This window comes from Grus americana, chromosome 22, assembly GCF_028858705.1.
Source record: "Grus americana isolate bGruAme1 chromosome 22, bGruAme1.mat, whole genome shotgun sequence".
Lineage (NCBI taxonomy): Eukaryota > Metazoa > Chordata > Aves > Gruiformes > Gruidae > Grus > Grus americana.
Genome location: NC_072873.1, coordinates 3,990,491 through 4,013,103, shown reverse-complemented (window position 1 = coordinate 4,013,103; position 22,613 = coordinate 3,990,491). Strand labels below are relative to the sequence as shown.

Sequence of the window (22,613 nt, the reverse complement as noted above, 5' to 3'; positions counted from 1 at the left end):
CATGAGCTGACAGCAAGGACAGAGTCCACAAGTCCCCCCGAACAGACACAGACACACCCCATCTGTATATAATTCATATTTATGAAAACACTTTCCAGACATCAGTTTGTAACAAAGTGTACCCGCTGCTGTTCCTGGGGCACCGCCTCCGTCGCTTTATGGGGTCGAGGGAAGGTTATTCCCACTCCGCAGCCAGTTCATTCTCGGCTGCGCCCAGCACGATGAGGGCAACAGGGCAGCCCCGGGGCACGGGGGCTCAGGCCGGGCAGGGAGCAGGGCTGGAGCGGCCCCGGGGCAGAGCTGGAAGGCAGCATGGTGACGGGGGATGTATCAGGACCGGTTCTGCCTGCACGGGTTCAGCTCGCAGTAAAGCCACGAAGGACGGTGGCACCTCACACGTGTCCTGCGGCTGGGGCTAGGCTTGAGCAAACGGGCGGGGAAGGGGCCAGAGGGGCTGCAAGGAGGGAGGAAACGGGAGGACACAGGCAGCAGGTACCCTGCCGAGGGCACTGGCTGGCCCCAGGGCTGGGCTGTCCTCCCAGGAGGTGCAGGGGCTCTTGCCCGCCCCCGTAGCAGCAGGCACTTGGTTGAGGTAGTTCATGAAGTCACTCCTGGCCAGCCAGCTACTGGGGAGAGAAGCAGCGGTGAGCCAGGGCGCGCCAGGAGTGCCGTGAGGCCGCCGGCAGCGGGATCAGCCCCCCGCCCCTTACCATCCGGCTGAAGTCGTCGGCGAAGGTCACCCCCTTGCTCAGGCGCTGCTCCTGCGAGCCCGTGCTGCTGCCGCTCAGCGAGTTACGGCGCATGATGGCTGCTGAGACAGACCGGCCCTGAGTGGGGGCACCGGTGGGGGTGCAGAGCTGTGCCCCGCACAGGCCCGACCCCCACCCCGGCCCCGGGGGTGTCCCCCCACAGCCTCCCCCAAGCCCACGGGGCCCCGGGAGGGAGCTGAGGCAGCGAGGCTGGCACCTGAGGGCTGCGCCAGCTCCAGGCGCTGCAGGCTGTTGCGGCGGGACGGGTTGAAGCTGCCTTTGGAGAGGCGGCGCTGGCGGCTGGAGAGCATGGCGGCGGGGGAGACAATGCCCAGCGGCGGCTGCTTCCCCATCCGCAGGTACAGCTCCTCGATCTCCTTCTTCTGGGCGCTCTGCAGCAGCTGCACTTCAGCCAGGTGCCTGGGGAGGAGACGGGAGCTGGCAGCCGAGCCGTGCGCCATGCCCAGCCAAGCCGGGGCCTCCGGGTACAGCCCACCACCCACCCTGCTCCCCCTCGTGCCGCGGGGCTGCTCACTTCTGGCGCAGGTGCTGCAGCTCCTCCCAGATCTCCTCGTCCTCGCTCTCGGTGTCGTCGCTGCTCAGGTAGGACAAGCTGCGGGAGTAGTTCAGCCACACTTGGCTCAGCACCGCCTGCGGCGTGCTCTCCGCGCCCTCCTCCCCAGCGCCTTCCCGGTCGCTCTCTGCCGGTGCCACCGTGCCCTCGGCCAGCGCCTCCTTGGCCTCGGGGTCCTGCTCCGCTGGCTCCAGCGCCGAGTCCGAGTCGCTGCTTGAGCTGTCCCCTGCATCCTGGGCCACGGGCAGGGGGGAGCCGCCTGCTGCCGGCTCTGTGCCACGCTGCTCACCCTCGCTGCTGCCTGACGCTGGGGGGGTCACCGACGGGTCTTTGGTTGGTGTCACCTGGAACCGGCCCAGGATCTGGGGCTTGGCTTCTGCTGGGGACAGGGGGCAGTTGGTGGGGTTTGGGGCACGTGGTGGTGCCCCGGCACAGACAGCGTGGGCACGGCCACGTGGCGCAGCCTCAGCCCTTCCCCACCTCACCTTCGGTGATGGGCGAGAGCCGGGCCTTGGGTGTGCCGGGGGCGGGTGACTCCGAGACAATGAGCGGGTGGCTGGGCCTGGGGGAGCCGGGCGGCACCTGCAGACACCAAGTGCGGTCAGCCGCCCCACCCCAGGTCCCCCCATGTCTCCTGCCCCCCCCCCCCCACTGCTCCTGTGCCCTGGGACCCAGCGCCTGCTCAGCCCCCCCCCACATTGCAGGGGATCCCCATGCCACGGGGCTCCCTGCCCCACCTCAGGGCAGTGACAACCCAGCCCCCCCAGCACTGAGCCCCACCTCGAGCAGCCCCGGGGAGCCCCCACCACCCACGCGCTCACCATGCTGCCCTCTGGGCTCCCCGGTGTGGAGGTGCTCGGCAATGGCAGGGGACTCCCCGCAGCCTCGCTGCCTGTGGGGCACGGTGGGGCCGGTGCCAGGGAAGGGACTGGCACAGCCCCCCCAGCAGCGGGGACGTCAGCCCCCGCTGACTCCAGAGTCCCACCGCAGGCCGGGGCTGGCTTGGCCATGCTGGCAGGGTCAGGGTAGACGAAGCGCGGGGGCCCCAGGACGAGGCTCTGTGGCCGCGGCAGCAGCGGGGGATAGAGGTGCCCACCCGAGCTGGCGATGGAGGAGACGGCGGGCAGCAGCGTGTGGGCCACGCTCATCACTGCCAGGGAGAAGACATTGGCCAGGGACAGGAAGGGGGCCGTGGGGGACCAGGGCGTGCTGGTCACGGGGGGGCTCAGGGGGCTGCTGGGCTCACTGGGGACAGGGGACACAGGGAGTGGCAGCGGGGACATGAGGGCTTGGGGCACGGCCAGTGGGACAGGCCCCCCCGGGGTGCTTGGGGGGGTCTGCGGGAATGCTGGCGATGCCGTCAGCCAGGAGGGAGCCGTCGAGACGGGGGGCCAGGTCTGCACAGAGCCTGCAGAGAGAGGAGTGTCAGGAGCGGCCCCCGACCCGCGCAGGCCCCCTCCCATCCACCCAGGCAGCTCCGAGCCCTGATGCCGGCGAGGGCTGTGGCCAGCAGCCCCGGAGGGACGGACGTGCCTGGCCCTGCCGGGGCTGGTACCTGCGGGGGAGCCCGGCAGTGTCAGCTGCAGCTCACCGGCTGGGGCTGCCGGCGGCTCCGTGGGGCTGGCGAGGTCGTTCTCTGACAGGGAGCTGCTCAGCGACGGCAGGACGGGGGACTGGACCGAGAGGCTGGGACTGGTGCAGCCCAGGTCTGCAGCACAGGGGTGACAGCCAATGCTCAGCCCTGGCAGGATGTGCCCCGCAGGAACCCCTGGGCTCAGCCGGGGCCATCACGTCCCCTGCACGGGGCTGGGGGGGGTCAGGAAGGGCCCGCACAGGGGCAGAGACCTACCGCTGAGCGAGGATGAGGAGGAGATGAAGCGCGAGAGCTCCTGCAGCTGCAGGTCCGCCTGCCGAGGGGGATGCAGCTGAGCCCAGCGCCAAGGCAGAGACCCCGAACGGGCTGAGCCAAGCACCCGCTGGCCCCCACCCTGGCCCCACCACATGCAGGGACAGGAGCCAGCGGCTCCACCGGGCAGCGGGGCACCACGACCCATTGCAGGAGTGGGCGAGTGACCTGGAGCCGCAGGCATGGGGCTGCTCCTGCCTGGGGCTGGAAGGATCCTGCACCCCTGCCCCCTCCCCGCTGGGCTCCCCGGGGCCGGGCAGCACCCCCAGCCGCACTCGCCGTCGGTGGCTTCCCAGTGCTGGAGGGGCCGGGCTGGGCACTCACAGGGCTGCCTGCACCGCGCTCGGCCTCAGGGCTCTCGGGCAGCTCGGTGGCACCACGCCCATCCTTGCGGAGCAGGGTCTCCACGCGATGGATAATGTCCCGGATGCGGTGGACGAAGCCATCCCGTTCCGACTTGAGGATGAACTCGTTGTGGACCTGGGGACAGAGGGGCCGCTCAGCACCCGGCACGGCCGGGCAGACCCCCACCCTTGTCCCCACCCCGCACTCACCATGACGGCCGCGATTTCCTCTGGGTTGTCCCCATCCAGGTCGAACTTGAAGGTCACCATCTTGTTGTTGTAGGTCTGCAGCTGGCACTCCACCACCCGGTCGTTCTTGTCAGAGATCTGTGGGCAGCAGGGCTAGCTCAGCCTGGGGACCACCTGCCCGCCCGCCCGGTGCTTGCAGTACTCACGTTGGTGATGCGCAGCCTGGACCGGGCTCGGCGCCGCAGCAGCTTCCCTGAGGTCCGCTTGGGCGGCAGTTTGGCGCTCCGCTCGCTGGCCGACAGCCCCTCGCAGCCATCGCTCATGCCGGATGCCACGTCCGAGGTGTAGCTGCGGGAAGCCCCCGTGCCGGAGCATCAGCGCAGCCGTTCCCAGCCACCGCGCTCCCCGCCCGGCCCCCCGCAGCCTCACCTGTCCACCGGGGAGGAGAAGCCGCTGGCAGGGGGGAGGCGCTCGGTGGGCAGCTGCACCGCGATGCTCTGCGGGGAGAGGACAGCGTGAGCCGGTGCCACGGCCGCTCTGACCCCCAGTCCCGTGGGGGTCCCGCTCACCGTGGGGAAGCAGCGCGCAGGGCGGGTGGGTGGCGGGCTGGCCGGGTCCCCCGCCGAGAAGCTGCGATGGGCCAGGTCCGGGGAGTCCAGGAAGCCAGAGGAGCTCAGGTAGCCATCCGTCTCGCAGTCAGCTGTGGAAGAGCGCTCGTGTGAGCACGGATGGAGCTGGACCCGCCCCCCCCCCCCCCCCCGCCCCCAGCTTGCACTCCCAGGGAACAGCTCCGGGGCAGGGTGCACAGCATGGCGGGACCCCCCCTCAACCCGCCTGCTGCCTCGGGTCACCCCGCTGTCCCCCAGCCCGGCGCCTACGCACAGGTGGCCGAGGAGTAGCTGGTGTGCCGGTAGGCGAAGTGCTGGTCGGCCTCCGGCTCCTCGGGCTCCGGGGGGAAGCTGCTGCTGAAGACAGAGTCCCCAGAGCCGGGGGTGGCCGGGGTGGGCACGGGGGTACCGGGCGATAGCGGGGACTTGAGCTCCTCCAGCAGCTGCAGGACACCCGGCGGCTGCTCCGGCTCCGCAGGTGACAGAACGTCCTGGGCGCGCTTCAGCTTCTCCCGCTTGCGCTTGATGGCGACCACGCGGTCCCGCACCGCCTTGGCCACCAGCTTGTAGTCGGCCTCGCAGACAAAGCCCAGGACCACCTGCACGGGAGGGGGCTCGTCACATCAGGGCGCAGGGACCCCGCGGTGCCCAGGGTCCCCCCGTCCCTGCACCCACCATCTCCTGGGCCACCTCCTCCGCCACGTCCTTGTAGAGCTCGAAGAGGAACTCGATGGCGTTGTTGTCCTTGTACTTGCCATGCAGCTTCTTCGTGTCGTCCATACGCAGCCAGAGCTTGAGCCCAGACTTGATGCCGTCATCCTCCTCGGCCAGCTCCACGTGCACCCCTGTGTCCTCTTGGAAGAAGGAGTGTTCCAGCAGGTCCTGGATGGTGTACCTGCAGGGACCACAGCTCAGCACGGGGCCAGGCACCGGTGGGGACTGCCACACAGACCCTCGCTCCCCCTCACCTCTCGTTCTTGTCCATGCGGATGCAGCCCTCGATGATTTCCTTCAGCTCCGGAACCTTCACTTTGTAGAAGCTGCTGGGCTTCAGGCCCTGGGGGCGACGGGCATCAGCGCCTCCTGCGCCAGACCCTGCCACAGCGCCAGTTTTCCAGGGCCTGGGGCTGAACCAGGCTCTGCGGGGCCATGGGGCAGCCGGACGCTCCCCAGGCAGCCCCCGGCGCTCCCAGGCACAGCCCTGCCAGCAGCGGGGGACACATGGGGACAGGGCTCCCAGCCACGTGTGCCTGCACGGGCAGCCGGGGCCAGGACGCCCTGGGGCTCTGGGTTTCCACCCCAGCAGGCAGGAGCCAGCCAGAACCAGCTGGGGCAGCCGCAGTGCCCCGGGCAGGGGGTGGCCGAGCCGACCCGCTCCCGTTCCACCCCATTAACGTGCTGGCAGCACGGCCCCCCTGCCCTCCGCGGGTCCTGCACCCTGGCACAGCACCTTCTCACCACCCAGACTATTTTTAGCCGCTTGCACAACCTACACGGTGACACATTTTGGGGAGCAGCGAGGCTCGACAGCTACATCCAACCAACCCCCTCACCCGGCTCCCATGCCCACGGCACCAGCCAGCAGCGTCGCCCCCAGCCCAGGGGCCGCGGCCGCTCACCGAGGTGACCTTGCGGTAGATCTGGGCAGCGTTCTGGCACTCGGAGTAGGGGTACTCTGAGGTGGCCATCTCCAGCATGCACATCCCGAAGGCGTAGACGTCCACCGCCTCGTCGTATTTCTCCTCATACATCTCCGGCGCCATGAACTCGGGGGTGCCTGGGGGCAGCAGCGGGGCTCAGCACCTCCGGGGTGCTGACCCACCCACAGCCACTGTGGTACAGCCACAAGCCCAGCCCCCCCCACCGGGACCACACCGGGACCCCACCTATGACGCTCTTGGCGAAGGAGGCTCGCTTGAGCGTGGCCAAGCCCAGGTCCCCAATCTTGACCGAGCCGGTGGGGCCCGTGATGAAGATGTTGTCGCACTTGAGGTCACGGTGGATGATGGGGGGCGAGCGGGTGTGCAGGAAATGCAACCCCTTGAGGATCTGCCGGCTCCAGCGCTGCAGCACCTTCAGCTTCATCTCCTTGAACCGCTTCAGATAGCTGCGGGGACACTCACGGGGCTCAGCCCCACGCCCCAGCCCACCCTTCTCCCACCGCCACACTGAGCCCATCTGGATGCGGGTGCCCACACAGGGCAAGTGGCAAAGAGCGTCTCGGAGTCAGGGGCTCCCGGTCCCCTTCCCCGCTGGGCTCTGCAGAGGCAGCACAGAGAACGCAGCCCAGGAGGAGCCGAGCTCCCTCAGCTGCTGGTGCCAGGAGCCAGCTGGGGTGAGCGGCCAGTGCTGCCCCCCCCGCTCGGCACCAGGGTGCCCCGGCCTCACCGTCCCCACGTAGGATGGTGCCAGTGAAGCTCCTGAGTCTCCCAACATCCAGCAGCGCTCCCTGATTTCTGTGTCCACCTCCCAGCCCTGCTTTGTCTTCCACCCAGACCCCACCCGAGCCCAGCACAGCCCTTCATCCCCACCCGAACATCCAGTGGGGGTGCAGGTGCCCAGGTGGGGGGTGCAGACCTGTCCCTCACCTCCCTGTCACCGCAGGGACCCTGTCCCCTCCCCTGCACACCCTGACCTGGCAGTCCCTGCTCACGTTTTCAGGGTGCCAGATGTCATGAGCTCTGTGACCAGCACGATGCACATCTGGCCTTTGATAGATGACTTCCAGGAGTCGTAGAAGCGGACAATGTTGGGATGCTGCAGTCCCTTCAGCATCTCCACCTCCTCGCTGAACCGCTGCCGCTCCGTCTTCGACAGCTTCCGCGTCTGCGGGAGCCAGTGAGGAGGTGAGGGGGGCACGCAGGGTCTCCGGCGAGCACAGGGGGATGTCCTGGCTTACAAGAGACCCTCACGTCCTCATCCCCACTCCCTACGTACAGGGGCTGCCGTGGCCCCAGAGCAAAGCTGGGGTCAGACCTGCTGTCCCCCAGGTCTCACCCCACCCGGCCGGTCCCCGCACCCCAGCCCTCGGTGGCACTGCTCTGGATGGAGCCGCTCTCCCCTGGTTTGGGGAGGGATGGCCAAAGTCTCCCATGACAGATGGTGCATCGAGAAGCCCGTGTGCTTCCCTGCCGTGAAAGCTGCCCCGTGCCACGGTCACCGGTCCCCACTCCCGCTGCTCTTAGCCCCCAGCCGGTGCCCACCGCCCTTCCACGGGACGGGGATCCCCAGCCTGCAGCCACGCAGCTGAGGGGACACGCGGGGGCTCTGCAATGGCCACTGCCCCCCCCCAGCGTGCCCCGTGCAGACCCGATGGCCATGGCCCCTCCGCCACCCAGGACAGCCCTGCCCCCCGCCGGGGCACCACGGGCTCCCAGCACCGGGCACCGGCATGGCAGGATGCCGCGCCAGCCTCAATGAGGCCTTTGTTGGGGAAAGCAGGCGGGGGCGGCTCCAGCCTAGGTTTTTCCATGTTCCTCCTGCTCCAGTTAATTAAAGTGGAAACCGAGCCGAGCGTTGACACGGGCACTGAGCGGAGCTGGGGCTGGGGCCAGCGGGGAGGACGCAGACCCCCTGTCCTGGAGAGACATGGCCCTGCAGTGCTGGAAGCAGGGAGCCGGTTGGCCAGACCCAGAAGGAGCCGGGTCCTGCCCCAAGCACGGGCAGCTGTGAGTGCCGAGCCCCAGGCAGGAGCACGAGCACGAGCACGAGCACGAGCACGAGCAGCATCCCCTGCAATGACTCCACCACAGCCCAGGACCCCGAAGGGCCCAGCCACTGCGGAGCTTGGGGGCCACCCAGCCGGGACCCCCGTGCAGCCCACGCTCACGGTGCCGAGGAAACCCAAGCTGCCGCAGGCGGCCACTGCGCTCCCATCGCCAGGCACTGCCAGAGCCGTGCTCAGCTCCTTGGCCGGCGGCCGCCATCCATCAGCCCGGGCAGCTTTCGTAATATTTTCATTGCATCACAGCCGGCCCCACGGCCGGGCTGGAGCCGCTCCATAATCCCCTCTGCTTTTAACACACGCTCGGGGACCCGGCTCAGCCCAGATGAGAACCTGAGCCCTGCTGCAGCGGGATGAATGGGACCTTTCATACCCGCGGAGGAAAACAGCAACCGAAGCCCCTGCGTGGCCCAGCAGCACAGCGGCTGCCCTGCCCAGCGCCACAGCCGCCCTCGGACCCCCTGGCCCCCTGCTCCCCACCAAGAAGCCCAGAGGCTTCACTGCGCCCCGCAAACCTGCAAGGGCACGGGGCAAGCCAACACGGGCTATGAGCAGGGGCAGGGAAGGAGTCACAGGCAGCCACGGCTCTCCCTGCTCGACAAGAGGGGTCCCCGCTTGGAGCGGTCGTGCCAGCGTGGCCCCCGCCGTGCCACCCCCGACCCCAGGCAAAACCTCCCAGCGAGGTCCGGGGGAGCCAAGCTTGTCCCCCGAGCCCGTGCCAGGACTGCTGGGCTCTCCCAGCACCGTTCCTCCCGCATGACCAAAGCGGCAGCCGATCCCACGGCCAGGCGGCCCAACGCTCTCCCCACCAAGCACCGGCAGCGCGGAGCAGAGCCCAATCCTGCCCCAGCCCGGCCGGAGGAGCTGCTCATCCAGGGACTGGGCACCGGGGCGGGCAGGGCAGGCAGGGCAGGCAGGGCTGCCAGCAGAGCCCCGCCGCCCCGCACAGCATGCAGGGACACCGTGTCCTTTCCTAGCAGCACCTCGCGCAGGGCAGAGGAGGACGCTGGGGATGGCGGCACGGGGCCGGGTGAGGAGCTGGGTGGCAGCGGTCCAGCCCCATCGTGCGAGCCAGCAGCTGGCTGCCGGGGAGCCCTGCACGGCCAACGGCAGGAGCCGAGGCCAGCGCGGGAGGGAGGGAGGGAGGGCCAGGCACGGTGGCCAAGGATGGAGGCAAGAGGTTTTCCAAAGCCCACAGGACCCCCATCGAGCAAATCCCCCCGGTCTCCTTGGTTCATCTCCCGCACAAGCAGAGCTCCCAGCCCCGCACGGGGCTGAACCCCGGCTGCTGCCCCAGGGCCTCGCCAGGCTCAGACGCAGCACGATTCCCAACCACAGCGCAGGCAGGATGGGCTGGGCACGTGACGGACAGGATTTTGGGAAGATGTAGGAATTTGGGAAGAAAAGCGTCCTGCAGCCCCTGGCTGAGGTTACCTGCCTGACCTGGGCGAGGGAGCTGGGGGAGGCACGGCAGCGCCCGCCGCCCAGGCTGCTCTTGCCTGCAGGGAGCCGGAGGGGACCCACAGGAAAACCACTCACGGCCAGGTATTTACAGCTCGATCCTGCTCCGGGCCTCCAGTTTCCTCCCTGCTTCCTCCTTCCCCACCACCCGCAGCACCTATCAACAGAAATAGTCCCCAGTCTAAAGCTGGAAAGCACAAACAGGTCACGGTGGGGCTGCGGGACGCAGGCAGGAGGCAAAGACAGACGCTGCGTTCAGGACTGGGGGGCAGCAGCATGGGGGGGGACGGGGAGGGGCAGGTCCCCAGAGGGGTCCCACAGGAAGGCAGGGGACAGGCAAAAACGGTCTCCAGGTTTCCAGGCACCAGGGAGGGGATGGCAGGGAGAGCTGGGATTTGGGATCCGGAGCCATCACAGCAGCTGGATGAGGCTCTCCGGACCGGAACAGGTCAGGGCTGAGGTTAGGTATTCATTTAGAATTGAAAGGCAATAAAAGGAGAACTGTGAAAGACACAGGACAAAGCTATTTTTAAAAGGGCAGAACCACAACCATTTTTATTTGCGGTTCCAAATCCTGTATTTGTGTCACAGTGTCTGATTCTTTGCATGATTGCTGAAAAAAACCAAACTTTTAAAAGTCTGCTTCTGTGCTCTCAGCCCCCCGTGGGACGTGGATTTTGGGACAAGAGACACTGGATAAAGAGCAGTCAGTGGGATGGGGCTGAATACCGGGCGGGGAAGAGAGAGGGCTGGGGAGGGAGTGACGGGGGGGGGCAGGCACCGGGGCTGTGTGGTACCGGAATGTGGCCGGGGCTGCAGGCGCTGGCCGGCCCCCGAAGGGGTCTCAGCTACAGCCGGGCTGCGCCCCCCGGGAGGGTGACGGTGGGTGGTGGAGGGGAGCCAGGTCTGCCGGACACCGCGGGATGCTCACAGGACAGTCCCTGGCAGGAGCTTGGTCTCTCCGCACACGTCCCCCGCCAGCTCCCCATGGGCCAAGTGAGCAGCTCCAGCCCGCGCCGGCCCGGCAGGCTCGCAGGGCAGGCGGTGGGGCCAGCACGTGCCTGCTGGACTCGGGGCACAGGAGTGGTTTTGCTTCCTGACCCCCTTTCGTCCACCTGGGAGGGTGCAGCCTCATCCCCCCAGCAGCCACCTCGCAAGACGCCAGAACTGCCCGTGCGCAGCCACAGGCATGCCCTGCCTGCACCGCTGCCAGACCAGCTCTTTGCCAAACGGAGCCCTGTGTGCACGCGGCCCCTGCCCCGGGCTGCAGGACGTGCACCGGGGGCCGCATCCAGCCCCAGCAGACACACGGGAGCTGCTCTGACACAGCGGGGTGGGGACAGGGCCCCCGCAGGGCAGCACAGCCCGGCCACGGAGACAAGCAGGAGGGCAGAGAGCGAGCCACGCTGCACGCCCCACCACACACGCCGGCTGCCAGCGCAGGGGAGCTGGGGGCACGTCTGCAGCGAGGGGCTGAGACCCGCAGGGAGGGACGCAGAGCCAGCCAGGAGAGAAGCGCCTGGCACGGCTGACTCATCCGGAGAAGGTCCTGGGCTCGCCAAGGAGAGCCATTCCCTGCCAGCGACAGGCTGGCGCTTCCCCCACCACCCGAAGGGACGCGGGACTCAAACGGAGCTCAGGAGCGCTCGGACAGAGCCGCGGGGCCGCGTGAGGGAGGGAGCGCTGAGCCAGCTCTCGGCAGCCAGCTGAAGCAATTGTGCAACCCACGAAGGCAGGCGGAGGCCCAAGACCTCACCTTCCTCGCTAAGAGGCCACAGTCGGCCCCTCCAGAGATCACCCACCGCTATCTCAGGATCTCTCCTTGCACTGCTGGGCTGCAGTCACCCAAAGGACCCAGCCCGAGCGGCCGCACCAAGGTTTTAGGAACAAGACAACAAACTCGCAAGACACGTTTTTCTGTGTAAACAAGGACTTGGACCTTCCAGCCATAGAAGCCACCCCCCTCCCCTGGTCAGGAGCTTGTCGGAGACTTTGGACTTCGCCGAAGCCCCTCCCCAGGGGCTCCAAGGAGAAAAGGGAGCCCCACGGCACGGCTCTCCCCGTGCACCTCTGTGGACAAGATCAGGCCCCTCAAAAGCAACAAGTGGGAGAAGGCGTTGCGGAGGCAACAGCACCGCTGCCCTCAGCGTCCCGCTGTTAGCGCCCTGCTGCCAGGCAGCAAAGGGGACGGAGAAGCGCGGCAGCAGAGAGGAGGTGGGGATGCTGCTCAGAGACCTGGAAAACCACGGGTCCAGGTGCTCCCAGCCGAAAGCCCCTGGCTGCATCGCCGAAACCACACGCAGGTGCCTGTGGACACCGCTTCAGCCAAGGTCAAGCAGCCAGAGCGTACCAAGGTCGCACCGTACCCTGCTCCCGACTGACGCCCAGCCCCGGGCTCGCTGCAGGCACGTGCCCCAGAGCACGCCGAGGGCTATCGGAGCAAACCTCGGAGCCAGCTCCAGCACTGGCACAGGCGTGCGTGCAGAGGCCGGCACCGGGAGAGGACACCCCTGCCCTCGCTGCCCTTCCAAAGGGAAAGCTGCAAGCTGCTGGGCGCTGAAAAAGCAGCGGGGTGCTCAGTGCCAGCTGCCGGTCCCGGCTCCACCTGTAAACCCCCGGAGCGGGGACCGGCACCGGGAGCGCGGGTGGCCCGGGGTGCTCCGTAGCGCAGGCAGGGAGCAGGCAAAGAGAAAACAGCACGTGACAGGCAGGAGGGCCGGGACCAGCAGCGTTAAGCGGGGAGCCCGGGCCCGGGCCAAGAGCCCCGCACAGCCCCGGGGCACCGGCAGAGACGGGGCGCGGCGAGGGGAGCCCGAGCCCGGCTGCAGGCACCCTGCCCGGCCCTGCCGCTGCAGCAAAACGCCGACGTGCCTGGCAGAAACTGGGGACCCCGGGTCCCTGTGCTCTCTGGGACGGGCTCCGGCCCCGGGGAGATGCCCCGCGGTTCCCGCACGGCAGCCCGGGCACAGGGGCTCGGGGCCGGGGGTGTGTGGGTGGGTGGGTGGGTGGGTGCTGCCCACGCCAGGGAAACTGGACGGAAGAGGGTCCAACTGCCCCTGCCGACGCCCCCTCCCCCGGGGCAGGGGTCTGCGGAAACAGGCAGGGCGCAGGCAGGACGCGGGCAGGGGCAGAGGTGCGGGCAGCCCCCCCCCGCCCCCGGCAGCGCGGCCGTACCTGCAGCTCGCACCAGGCCACCTCCACGGTGGTCTCCGTGTCCAGCCCCTTGTAGACGGTCTTGAAGGAGCCGCGGCCGATCTCGATATCGAACTTGAGGAACCGGCCGTCGGGGGAAGTGGCGACCGCGCTCGTCTCCACCTCCTCGCTCTCCGTCTCCTCCGGTTCCCGGCGACCGGCAGCGCTCAGCAGCGGCGGCGACTCCCCGCGCCCCCCGCCCGGTGCCGGGTAACCCAGCAGCTCCAGCTCGGCCGAGCTCCGCCGGTTGAAGCGGGAGGAGGCGCGGCGGGAGTCACGTCCCGAGGACCGCCGGCTGCGGTTGCGGTGCGGGGCCCGCCCGGGGAGCCCCGGCTCCGGCACGGAGCCACCGCCCGCCCGCTCCGCCTCGGACTGGGACATGGCTCCGGCGGCGGGCTCGGCCGCCAGCATCGGCTCGGCTCGGCTCGGCTCGGCTCAGCCCGGCCCGGGGCGGCCGCTCCCGCGCAGCTTCGCACCTAGTGCCACCGCGGCCCCGCAGACCAGGACCCCACCGCCGAGCCCCGGGCCCCGGCCCCACCGCGGCCCCGCCCGGCGGCACCGCCCCCGCCCCGCCCGGGCCCGCCCCCGCGCTCCACCGCCCCTCGCCTGCGCTGCGCCACCGGCCCCGCCACCGGGCACCGACCGGCCCCCGGGCACGGCCCCCGGGACGGGCGCCCAGCGCTGCGGCAGCAGACACGGGCGAGCGCCCCGCACCCCGGTCCCGACCCGGCTTGGCCGGCGGGCATCCTGCCCCCCCCCCCAACACCCCCCGCCGCCCCTCGTCCTCCCCGCTCGGCCCTGGCCGGGGACACAGCTCCCAGCTCCCACCCGGAGCTCCGGAGCCGCGCTGCCGTGGCGCTGACCCGGGGGCTCCGAGCCCCCCCCCCCTCCCTGCCCACCGCCCCCCGCGGGGCTCCGGGCCGTGGGGCTGCTGCAACTGAAGCCCCAGGCTGGGCAACGTAGGAAAGCGCCTGGTTTAGAGCTTCTGACTCGGGGGCTCCGGAGCAGCGTGTCCAGGAGAAGCCCCATCCCGCTCCCCGGGCTGCGCCGTCCCAGGCAGCCGTTCCTCTCCGCGTTTACTGCGGTCCGAAATTCTGAAATTAGGGCCATGCAATTAGGAAGATATGACCATGTGTGTCAGCCCTGGGCGAGCCAACAGCCAACAAGAGCTTGTTGTCTCTCCAGGTTGAAGGAGGAGGTTGTTCTTCCCGGTGAGGCTGTTTACACAAAACACAAAGCAATTGAGCCCAGCGCTATAATTTCTTTTCCCTAAGGTCAGATTGTTTCTACTCAACGATACCAGAAACATTAAGGAGGGGATCAACACAGGAGAACAACCGCGTCCTCCTCAAAGGCTGACCTGATGCGGGGTGATGTGGGGCTGCTGAATCCGCAGCACAGCTGCAGCCCCACAAATCCCCCCCGTCCGGCAGGAGGGAGAAACATTCAATGAAATGTTGTTCCTACAGAACATGACCCCCTCGTCCAGCCCTGCTCTCCAGCTCACCAGAGGAGCCAGGTACCACCTCGCCAGGAAGGGGTTTGACCGACGTCTCCTTGCTGAGATCCACTCACCTGCAGCGTGAGCTGGTGAGCAGGGAGCAGTGACGGCATCCTCACCCAGCCCCGTGCTCCCCGGAACGTGCACGAGGCACGGTCCCAAGGGAACAGCCGCTACCAGCTGAAAGATGGGTGTTCAGTGCCTGCCTCCCTGCAGGGCTCTGCCTGCTGCCTGCGGGAGAGGCGGCCTCTCGGCCAGAGCACCAGGCATCCACGGCTGCCAGAGACAAAAGGCCAGGGCAGATGGGCTGATGGGCGCGGTGCTCACGCTGGCCCTGCCTAGCGTGAGAGATTCTCTTCTCATGAGACGTGACGGTTTGACTCAGCTCTGCCAAACAACGGGCTTTGTTCAGGTGCATCCTACCCCAGACCTGCCCGCTTCTCGCCAGATCCCTTGCCAGAAAGGGGAACACCCCGATCCCCTCTCAGCCTCCTCTGATGCTGCGCCTCTCGGGCTTTCCCGCTCCTGCTGAACTCTCTCCTTGAGCACCTCACAGGCTGCACGAAGTAAGGAGTCCACGCAGGAGCCAGGCAATCGCTGTTGCAGCCCAGGACGGGAGGAAGAGGCGTGCGAGGAGCCCCTTCAGCCTCTGCCTCTCCTCCAGAGCCCATCACAGGACATGAGGCTGCAGCTTTTCCTCATGTAACACGTCAGGTTTAAAAACCTCCCTGCTTAAAAAGTAATTGCTTTTATTTTCAGCCTGTCCTGGCTACAGGTTCCAGCAGAGGTGGAGATTTCACAGTCCTTCCCGACTGAAAATCCTCAGCCTGACCCGCACGACAGGCAGCGCCGCGTCTCGTTCTGCAGCTGCTGAAGCGGAGGCAAATCTGGCAGCTCAGGCAGCGGTGGGGCCAGCTGGAGGATCAATCCCAGCACCGGCCAGCACACGTTGATGGATTCCTAAATTAAACACGAAAACAGATCTGTCCTGGGAGGGAAAGGGTGCTTGCTGTGCTGGGAGCTCCCACCACCCCGGGACAGGCGCGTGCTCCAGGGGCACTCGGCTCGTCTATCCCCAGCCTGGGGAGCCCGAAGAGAGAAAAAGTCACAGCTCCTCACCCCCTCCGCACAGCACGGAGCAGGGTGGCCGCAGGACAGACCCAGCACATCCGCGACGGGGTCCTGAGGGCGGCCAGCCCCGAGCTGGGCAGGGAGACCGACCGGCAGCGTGGGTCCAGCCGAAACGCTGCCCAAGCTCCTGCGGGCCGGCTCTGTGGCTGCCTCCACGCGGGGGTCCCTGCCAGGGGCCCCACGCTGCCCAGGCACAGGGACACGACGCAGGCTGGCAGAGCGCCCGAGCTCTTCGGTGAGACACAGAGTCGGGCAGGGATCTCTGCTTGGTCTCTGGTAGGCTCGTGTCCCCTTATCAAGTATTTTCATCGTGAAACGAGATGCCTCAGAAGATCCCAGAGGAGCAGAGGAGTGTCCCGGTCCCGGTGAGGCCCCTGCAGACAGGAGAGGAAATTAGGGGTGAAGTTTGCTCCGACTGCTGCCCTCCCACACCTCCCTGGTGAATGGCCTGAGAAGTTCCCCGACCGCGTCCCCAAATGCCGCCCCACACCGTGAGCTTGGCAGGGGGGAGGCAGCCCGGGCAGGGGGGAGGCAGCTCGGGCAGGGGGGAGGCAGCCTGGGCAGGGGTGCAGGTCTCCCTTCCTGACCTGGCCCGGGACACCGAGCTGGAGCCAGCTTGGCCCAAAATCAAAAAGTTCTTGCTCCACAACCAGCTGCCCATTGCAGCGCTCAGATGGTGCCTGCAGCTCCGCGGCCATTATCAGGGTGACATTTCTGGGCCGCGAATGCCAGCGCCAGCCCTTCGCTTTGAGGAACCGCTGCAATCAGGTAACGTAACCCATTTCTCACTTGCGTTTGGCTGCCAGGAAGAGAACAGGGGACTGTGTAATTGCTCTCCTCAGGATTAGATCATGAATCAAAGCCCTGCTCAGCTCCTTGCTCCAGCAAGCCCTGCCAGGAATTGTCTGTTCTGATCCTGGACCTCAGGGCAGGATCACGGAGGGGCCAGGACGGGTCCAAATGCAGGCGTCCCCCGCAGATGGGGGATGTGCAGTTCGGGCTATGAAGGATGGGGTGCTCATCCCAGGCAGGGTCAGAGCGGAGGAGGGCTCCGCAGCGACCCAGGGCTTGTTTCATGGCTGGCTTCAGCACCCCGTGCCCACGTCCCTCCTTGCCATAACACACATGAGTTCGGGGAGGAGGAGATGTCACCCAAACCTCAGCTGTGGGTTTAACCCCCGGCAGATAACTTTGGAGGATTTCCTTAGCCCAGAGTTACAGATGTAACCTGTCTGCAAGTTTATCCCAACATATAAATTTATCAAACTGAAACAAGTCTTGCTCCTAACTAGCCGCGTTAAATAAAAACCCTCTCGGCGTTTTTCCTTCCCTGACCAGTGGGATCCGAGCGTGCACGGCCTGATAGCGCCTTATCTCAGCACCAGTGCCCCGACCGCTGCCTCGCCCTGGCCAGCGAGCCCTAATCGCCGTGGCCAGACGGCCTCAGAGCGGCCACGGGCCAGAGGCAGGGGGCTGTGTCAGCCTCCCCCCACCCCGAAACACCCCTTTCTCTGGCGAGCCCCTCTGCAGGGCTGCGGGGCCAGGCTTGAAGAGCACCTCTGGGTGCTGGAGCCTGAACCGTGCCCGTGACGGTGCGGAGAGGTTTGGGGTTGGGTTTTAAACTCTCTTAAGGCCAAACCCCCGTGAGAAGGGATCGGCAGCGACGGGGCGGACGGTCTCCTGGCACACGAGGGAGCTGCCTGGACGGGTTCCAGCCATAGTCCTACATGAACACAGCCCTCCCCTGCCCTTCGCTTTGCTCCGGGAGCACCTACGGCTCTCGCGCTGCGTCTGAAGCGCCGGGAAGAAGCGCGGCTGCTCCCGTTCAGGGGAAAGTGCTGGCTGGAGGCCGCCACGCTCTCTCCCTCTGAGCGGTCTAATCACGTCTCCTTCATCTCTACCCAGCACCCGAGGGCTTCCACACCAGAGCAGCCTCACAGCATCTCTGGGCTGGCTCTGGCGTCCCAATCCCATAATTACATCATCAAACGCTACACAAGGCTGAGAAAAAGGTAAGGAAGCCAGTTCCAGAGGACAATTAAAATGCTGTTTTACCCGCCGGCAAGAGCTTACATCACCACAAGCTACAAATTGCCTTCGTCCCCCGCAGAGGGAACAGCCAGGGAGCATCTGCTCCCTCCTGGGCAGCAGCACCAAGCGGCAGCGGCTCTTTGGCCCCAGGAGCCGTCCCACGGCCCCGGGCAATCGCTGGCAGACCACGGCATCTGCGAACACCTCGCTGCTGCAACGCTGCTGCTGTAGTGCCCGGCCCAGGGAGTCAGTCCCACAAGGACCTCGCAGGCACGGCTGGATGTGACCTTTCGTAACTGGCCAGGAGGGTGCGGAAAAAGGAATTTTACACCGGGTTCATTCTGGAAGGGGACGATGTATTCCTCCTCTCACTAAGTAAGCAACTAAATAGGAAGCTGAAAAATAGCAGTGAATTGCTGCCAGGAGCACCTTGGAAAGAAAAAGGCTGGTTTTAGGCTTATCTAATGTCACATCAGCCATTTCCTAAGAAGGGAGCAAATTTAATTAAGAACACAGACTCACTCAAGGACAGCCAGGTTACAAACAGCACACACTACTCAGAACACAATGCTGAGAGGTCGGCATCACACATACAGAGAGCAAGAAATACAAACACCCCAGGCCTGGCTGCGAAAGGCTCGCTATTCGGGATCAAACGCGGATGCCATCAGGCACAGGACAGCCAGCACAGAAACACGGCTCGCTGCAGGGGTACGACAGCGGTGAGAGGGGAGAAAACAGCAGCCAGAGAGGGAAGGAGTCAATGTTGGTGGCATGAGGAGGGAGGAAGAGGCAGATCTCGGACATCAAAACAAGCCCAGGGCAGACACTGGTAGTGGAGGATTCCTACGCAGAGACGTTCCCGGCTGCAAACACAGAGGGAGGACCCCCGGTTTGAGCAGAGCCCGCGCCAGCTGCGGGGATATGCTGCGGGGCTGCCGGCACACGGCGTGGCACAGCCTGCGCCAGCATTTGCTTCTGCTGCGGCACCAGCAGGAGGGGGGCAGGCGTCCTCACCGCGGGTTGCGCCGTCCCCTTCGCTCATGTAAGTCATCTCAATGCTCGTAGGGATGACGGTCTCCAGAAAGGATCAGAGACCACGTTAGCCCAGTGTCAGTGACTCGGCACGAGTGCTGCCGGTGCCCTTCGCCAGCAGAGCAGCGCTGGCACATGGGAATTCCCCGTCACCGGCACAGAGGGGGACCCTGGGCACCAGCCTCCAGCCGCAGCTCCAGAGTGACATGCCCGGATCAAGCCAGCACATCCCGCTGAATTCAGGTCAACGGGGTCCTGCTACGGAAAGGAAATTTTTAAATTTTACAGCCCCACAAACTCAGCCTGGAGTCCAAACGTCTTGTCTACACTGGAAATGACTTACCATCAACGAGGGCTGTCAGCAGCACTGCAGCTGAAGCGATGCCGAGTCGTCCTCGCAGGGCAGGGCAGGGCAGGCAGGACAAGCTGCTCAGCACCGGCTGGGGACAGACGGCTATCAGCGTGCCAGGGAGCTGGCGCCGTCTGCTCCACCGGATCCCGAGAACGACCACGCTGGGTCTGATCAAAGGTCGCTCCAGCGCAGCACCCCACGACCGCCTGCAACAAGCACTGAATGCTCAGGCAAAGAAGGGGAAGGGCGAGCACCATCCTTCCCCGGTACAGCTCTCCAGCTTCCCCGGTCAGCGGTTAAGGATTCACCGGCTCACAGAATGTACCTGAGTCGTGGTTTCTGACAAGCTTGTACTTCGTTATCAGCACTGAGAATCTAAAAACTTAGTCATACCCTCTACCAGCCGCTGTTGCGCAGAGCTTACCTCGTCACCTCTGCAATAAACCCATTAGCTTTCAGTGGATTGCATGTGGAAAATGAAAGTAAAGGTTGCCCTGAAGACAGGCAGCGAGGGCCCACACGGCCCGTAGGTCTGGCACATGGAAAAAAGCACTCGTGCTGCCTGCTTCCCGCTCGGGTGGGGTGGGGTGGCTCGGCAGGCCCACCCTCTCCCCAGCACGCTGCCGCGTTCATCTGGTGCGGTACAGAAACATGGCTGAAGGGCTGGAATCTGGTACGCTGCTCTGTTTTGTTTCTAATGGAAAAATAGAGATAAACGAAAACACCCAGGCTGCTCTATAAATACATGTCATTTTAATTACTTCAAATTAGTTCCTTGGCATCCACCCCCACTCCACTGTACAGCCTGCTTTGCGGCAAGCACACATCATTCTGCCATTGAGGTCGTCTACGCCGCAGCAGTGACGGCGAGTTCCTCAGGCTTGCTTTCATCCTGCTGGGCAACACAGCGGGGACTGCAGAGCCCAAGCGCACGGCTGGCAGGAGGGAAGGAGCTGCCCTTCAAGGCCAAGCTCGACCAGAGGCTGAAGAGACCGCTCCGTGGCCTTTGCAGGAATGAGGATCAGCTAGAGGAGCGGTCCCGCTATTCCACTTCTGGGTGGTCCCCTCTCAGAACTGCCTAGAGCAGCTTTAGCCTCTCAAACACAATCAACGGGGAGAAAAGACAGACAGAGGATCTCTGAATATTTCTAAGAAGTCATGTCTTTGGAAGGCTTCACAGATTCTCCTTGCCCCAAGAAATCCCAAGTACGCAGCTGCTCGCAGTCACGGCTTGACACCAGGCCAGGAGAGCGAACCTTCACAGCGAGAACCGCTTCAGCAGCCAGGGAGGAGTGGAAGGAGGGGGCTCCTATCAGAAGAACTTGACACCTCGGCCATCATCCAGCGTGATAATTTCAGCCTTGTGCTCTTGCTGCAAGGCTTGCAGGGCACGGAGCAGCATAGTCTCATCCAAGCCGTGGAACTCTAGGGAGGGACAGAGATCCTCATCAACGGTGGGGGGAAGCGGGGGGGAGGAAAAAAATCACATCAGGACACAAACAGGCTTACAAAGTCCAGGGACTGGTGGCAGCAAACCACAGGGCTCTGAAGAGCACCTTTCAGACTCCAGTGCCGTAACACTACGGCAAATCCAGAGTCACGGCTACACCGACAGACTCATCACTACTTTGCTGCACCAGGCACAAAGCCTGAAGGTCGACAAACAGAAGGGAATGAGTCACAGCAGTCTCAAAGGCAGCGCAGACGTTAGGCATAAACCCAAAACACCCCGCACCTCACGCCAGATAAAGAGCTGGGCACTAGGAAGGCTTGTGGGGCAGGGGGAGGTTTAAAATGCAAACTGGTAACAGAGGGAGATGTTCATGCCAAACGGTAAAAAAGCCTCCAGAGCAGCATTTGCTGGGGCGATCAGCGTGAGCTTCCATAAGCAATTTTAAAATAGTTAATCTACAAAATTATAATCTGACAATCAACTGTTTATGCACTCAAATCAAGCGCGCTCTGAAAACCTGCTCCGGAACACGACACATGGCATTACCTTCATTCTCTGTATCATCTCCACTGGCTAATTCATACAGCGTGAATACAGAGTTGGTCAAGCCGTTCTTCGACACCTGGAAACATAAAAGCAACATAGCAAACCTCATCCGAGTGATTTAACAACCTCGGCATGATCTCTCATACATCTCAGTGCAAGCGAAATGGAACGTGTCACCACTCAATGAGCAAAAACACCCTAGAAATGCTCCGGGGCACTGGAGAGTCAAGAAATGATGCCCAAGGAAACTAAGATGGTTCCTTTCCCTGCCCCTCTGCTCCTTCTGCCCATGTGTTTTGCAATAAGGACTCGTGCCACAGAAAGGCAACGCAGCTCTGACCTCACTACGGAACAGCCAGCTGCAGTGGGAGCAGACGACCGTGCATACCCTGCTCAAACTGCATCTTACAGCAAGTAAAAAGCTGTTAACATCTCTACACTTCTCTGCAACGGAGAGGGATGGAAGAAGAAAGGTAAAAGCAGCGAGGAAGCAAGAAAACAATATGACAATGGTCTTTTTCACAAGTCACAGCCAATACCACCTGTCCTCCCGGACACAGAAAGCCTGGTCCGTGGGCGAGACAGCTTCTACATTCTCACCCACTGATAGATGAGCTTCCCCCATTCTTCTGGTCTCCTCCACATGATCAGAAAACTGGTTTTGTTCTTATCTAACCATTCCAGGTTCCCTAAAATCAACAGGGGAAAGGTATTTGATCAGAGCACAAGTCTGCAGTAACGATCAAACCCGCAGATTTCACGACACGCACTAGACGTTAATGCCCACAGGTAGCTGCCTCTCCCCGCAATGCCACCGCTTGCGCCAACTTCCCCGAGAACTCTGTGAGTACGGAAACTAACTTCTCCCTCGAGCCCCCCTCTTCCTCCCACAGCGTATCTGCCCCGGGGAAACCGGTGGTTCGGCTCCCGCGCACGGGCAGCACCGAGGAGCCGTGGGCAGCAGGGGCCATGCCCGGGTGGAGACACAGCCCACCCCCGGGGATCGGCTCCCAGTGGCTCCTACCCTTCCTGCCCAGCTAACTACGGGTCGGGCACCGGCCACGGGCGGGACGGACAGACGGACGGACAGTACCCACCGTTCTTGCGGAGCTCCTCCAGCACCACCTGGATAGACTCCAGCGGGAGCTTCCCTGGGCGGGGGTTAAGGAGGCGCTCACCGATCTGGGAAGGGAGGGCAGGGGACAGGGCGGCAGGCGGGGGCAGCAGGGACATATGGGGGGCACCGGGGGGGGGGGGGGGCAGGCCCCAAAGGATACGCTGCAGGCGGCGGTTGGCGAAGAGCGGGCTGTCCTGGGCCTCCCGCACCGTCATGGCGGGCAGCCGGTGCCGCTGGCTGTAGGCGAGCGCTAACGCGCACCAGGCCGAGAGCTGCTTCTGCCGCGTCTCGCCGTTGGGCTGCAGCCTGCGGGGCTCCGCTCAGCGATCGGGCCGGGACCGGAGGGAACCCGGCACACCCGGCCCGGCCTAACCCCAGCCGCGGCTCTCCCAGGTCCCGCCACCCCCGCCACGGTCCCCCAGCCCCGCTCCCCCGGCCCCGGCCCCGGTGCCGGTCCCATCCCGCGCTCACGTGAAGAAGGGCGGGAAGCTGTACTGCCAGGGCCACGCGAAGCTCATCGCCACCACCGGAACCGCCGCCACCGCCGCCTTCCGGCCCGCCCCGCCCCGCTTCCGGCCCGCCCCGCGGAGCCCCGCCCTCCCCCGGGGCTCAGCCCCGCCCCCGCGCAGCCACGCCCCCGCTTAACCACGCCCCCGTGAGGCCCCGCCCCGTCCTCACGAAGCCCCGCCCCGCCAGGACG

General features: G+C 65.2%; 2 protein-coding genes across 12 annotated transcripts; both read right to left on the bottom strand.

The window, feature by feature from the left end:
• Window positions 1-63: 63 nt before the first annotated feature.
• On the bottom strand, window positions 64-13,297 carry WNK4 (WNK lysine deficient protein kinase 4). 5 transcript variants are annotated; one of them, XM_054801793.1, is made up of 20 exons: window positions 12,730-13,297; window positions 7,024-7,196; window positions 6,257-6,477; window positions 5,990-6,147; window positions 5,339-5,427; window positions 5,046-5,265; window positions 4,645-4,969; window positions 4,332-4,462; window positions 4,192-4,259; window positions 3,969-4,110; window positions 3,784-3,900; window positions 3,554-3,709; window positions 3,173-3,230; window positions 2,879-3,031; window positions 2,145-2,731; window positions 1,809-1,905; window positions 1,285-1,699; window positions 967-1,169; window positions 711-808; window positions 64-626 (listed from the first exon to the last, which is right to left on the bottom strand). In XM_054801793.1, exons 1-20 carry the CDS (start codon window positions 13,156-13,158, stop codon window positions 624-626), a joined length of 3,843 nt encoding a protein of 1,280 aa, XP_054657768.1. In that variant the 5' UTR covers window positions 13,159-13,297; the 3' UTR covers window positions 64-623. The 5 variants fall into 5 exon arrangements, with proteins under 5 accessions (XP_054657768.1, XP_054657767.1, XP_054657765.1 ...); XM_054801792.1 differs by having other exon boundaries at window positions 711-811; window positions 12,730-13,291; XM_054801790.1 differs by having other exon boundaries at window positions 64-623; window positions 711-811; window positions 12,730-13,291.
• Window positions 13,298-13,993: 696 nt separating this feature from the next.
• On the bottom strand, window positions 13,994-22,484 carry VPS25 (vacuolar protein sorting 25 homolog). Of its 7 annotated transcripts, XM_054801365.1 has the most exons (8): window positions 22,385-22,484; window positions 22,074-22,219; window positions 21,894-21,947; window positions 21,397-21,485; window positions 20,797-20,872; window positions 18,789-20,222; window positions 15,368-18,703; window positions 13,994-15,208 (listed from the first exon to the last, which is right to left on the bottom strand). In XM_054801365.1, exons 1-6 carry the CDS (start codon window positions 22,429-22,431, stop codon window positions 20,110-20,112), a joined length of 525 nt encoding a protein of 174 aa, XP_054657340.1. In that variant the 5' UTR covers window positions 22,432-22,484; the 3' UTR covers window positions 13,994-15,208; window positions 15,368-18,703; window positions 18,789-20,109. The 7 variants fall into 7 exon arrangements, with proteins under 7 accessions (XP_054657340.1, XP_054657336.1, XP_054657337.1 ...); XM_054801361.1 differs by having other exon boundaries at window positions 21,894-22,219; XM_054801362.1 differs by having other exon boundaries at window positions 13,994-15,753; window positions 16,169-18,703; window positions 21,894-22,219.
• Between the last annotated feature and the right edge of the window lie 129 nt (window positions 22,485-22,613).

Excerpts from the sequence above, each read along its gene's own strand:
- VPS25 (XM_054801359.1), bottom strand. The coding sequence starts at position 19,430 with ATGAACGCGGCAGCGTGCTGGGGAGAGGGTGGGCCTGCCGAGCCACCC. Across the intron at positions 19,004-19,221 it reads TTTATTGCAGAGGTGACGAG|GCGGTCGTGGGGTGCTGCGC; the intron begins GTAAGCTCTGCG and ends TGCTTGTTGCAG. Across the intron at positions 15,754-18,788 it reads GCTGACAGCCCTCGTTGATG|GGGCCTCACCGGGACCGGGA; the intron begins GTAAGTCATTTC and ends TCCTGTCTGCAG.
- WNK4 (XM_054801790.1), bottom strand. The coding sequence starts at position 13,158 with ATGCTGGCGGCCGAGCCCGCCGCCGGAGCCATGTCCCAGTCCGAGGCG. Across the intron at positions 5,428-5,989 it reads TCTACCGCAAGGTCACCTCG|GGCCTGAAGCCCAGCAGCTT; the intron begins GTGAGCGGCCGC and ends CGTCGCCCCCAG. Across the intron at positions 4,260-4,331 it reads CTGCGCGCTGCTTCCCCACG|AGCATCGCGGTGCAGCTGCC; the intron begins GTGAGCGGGACC and ends CTCTCCCCGCAG.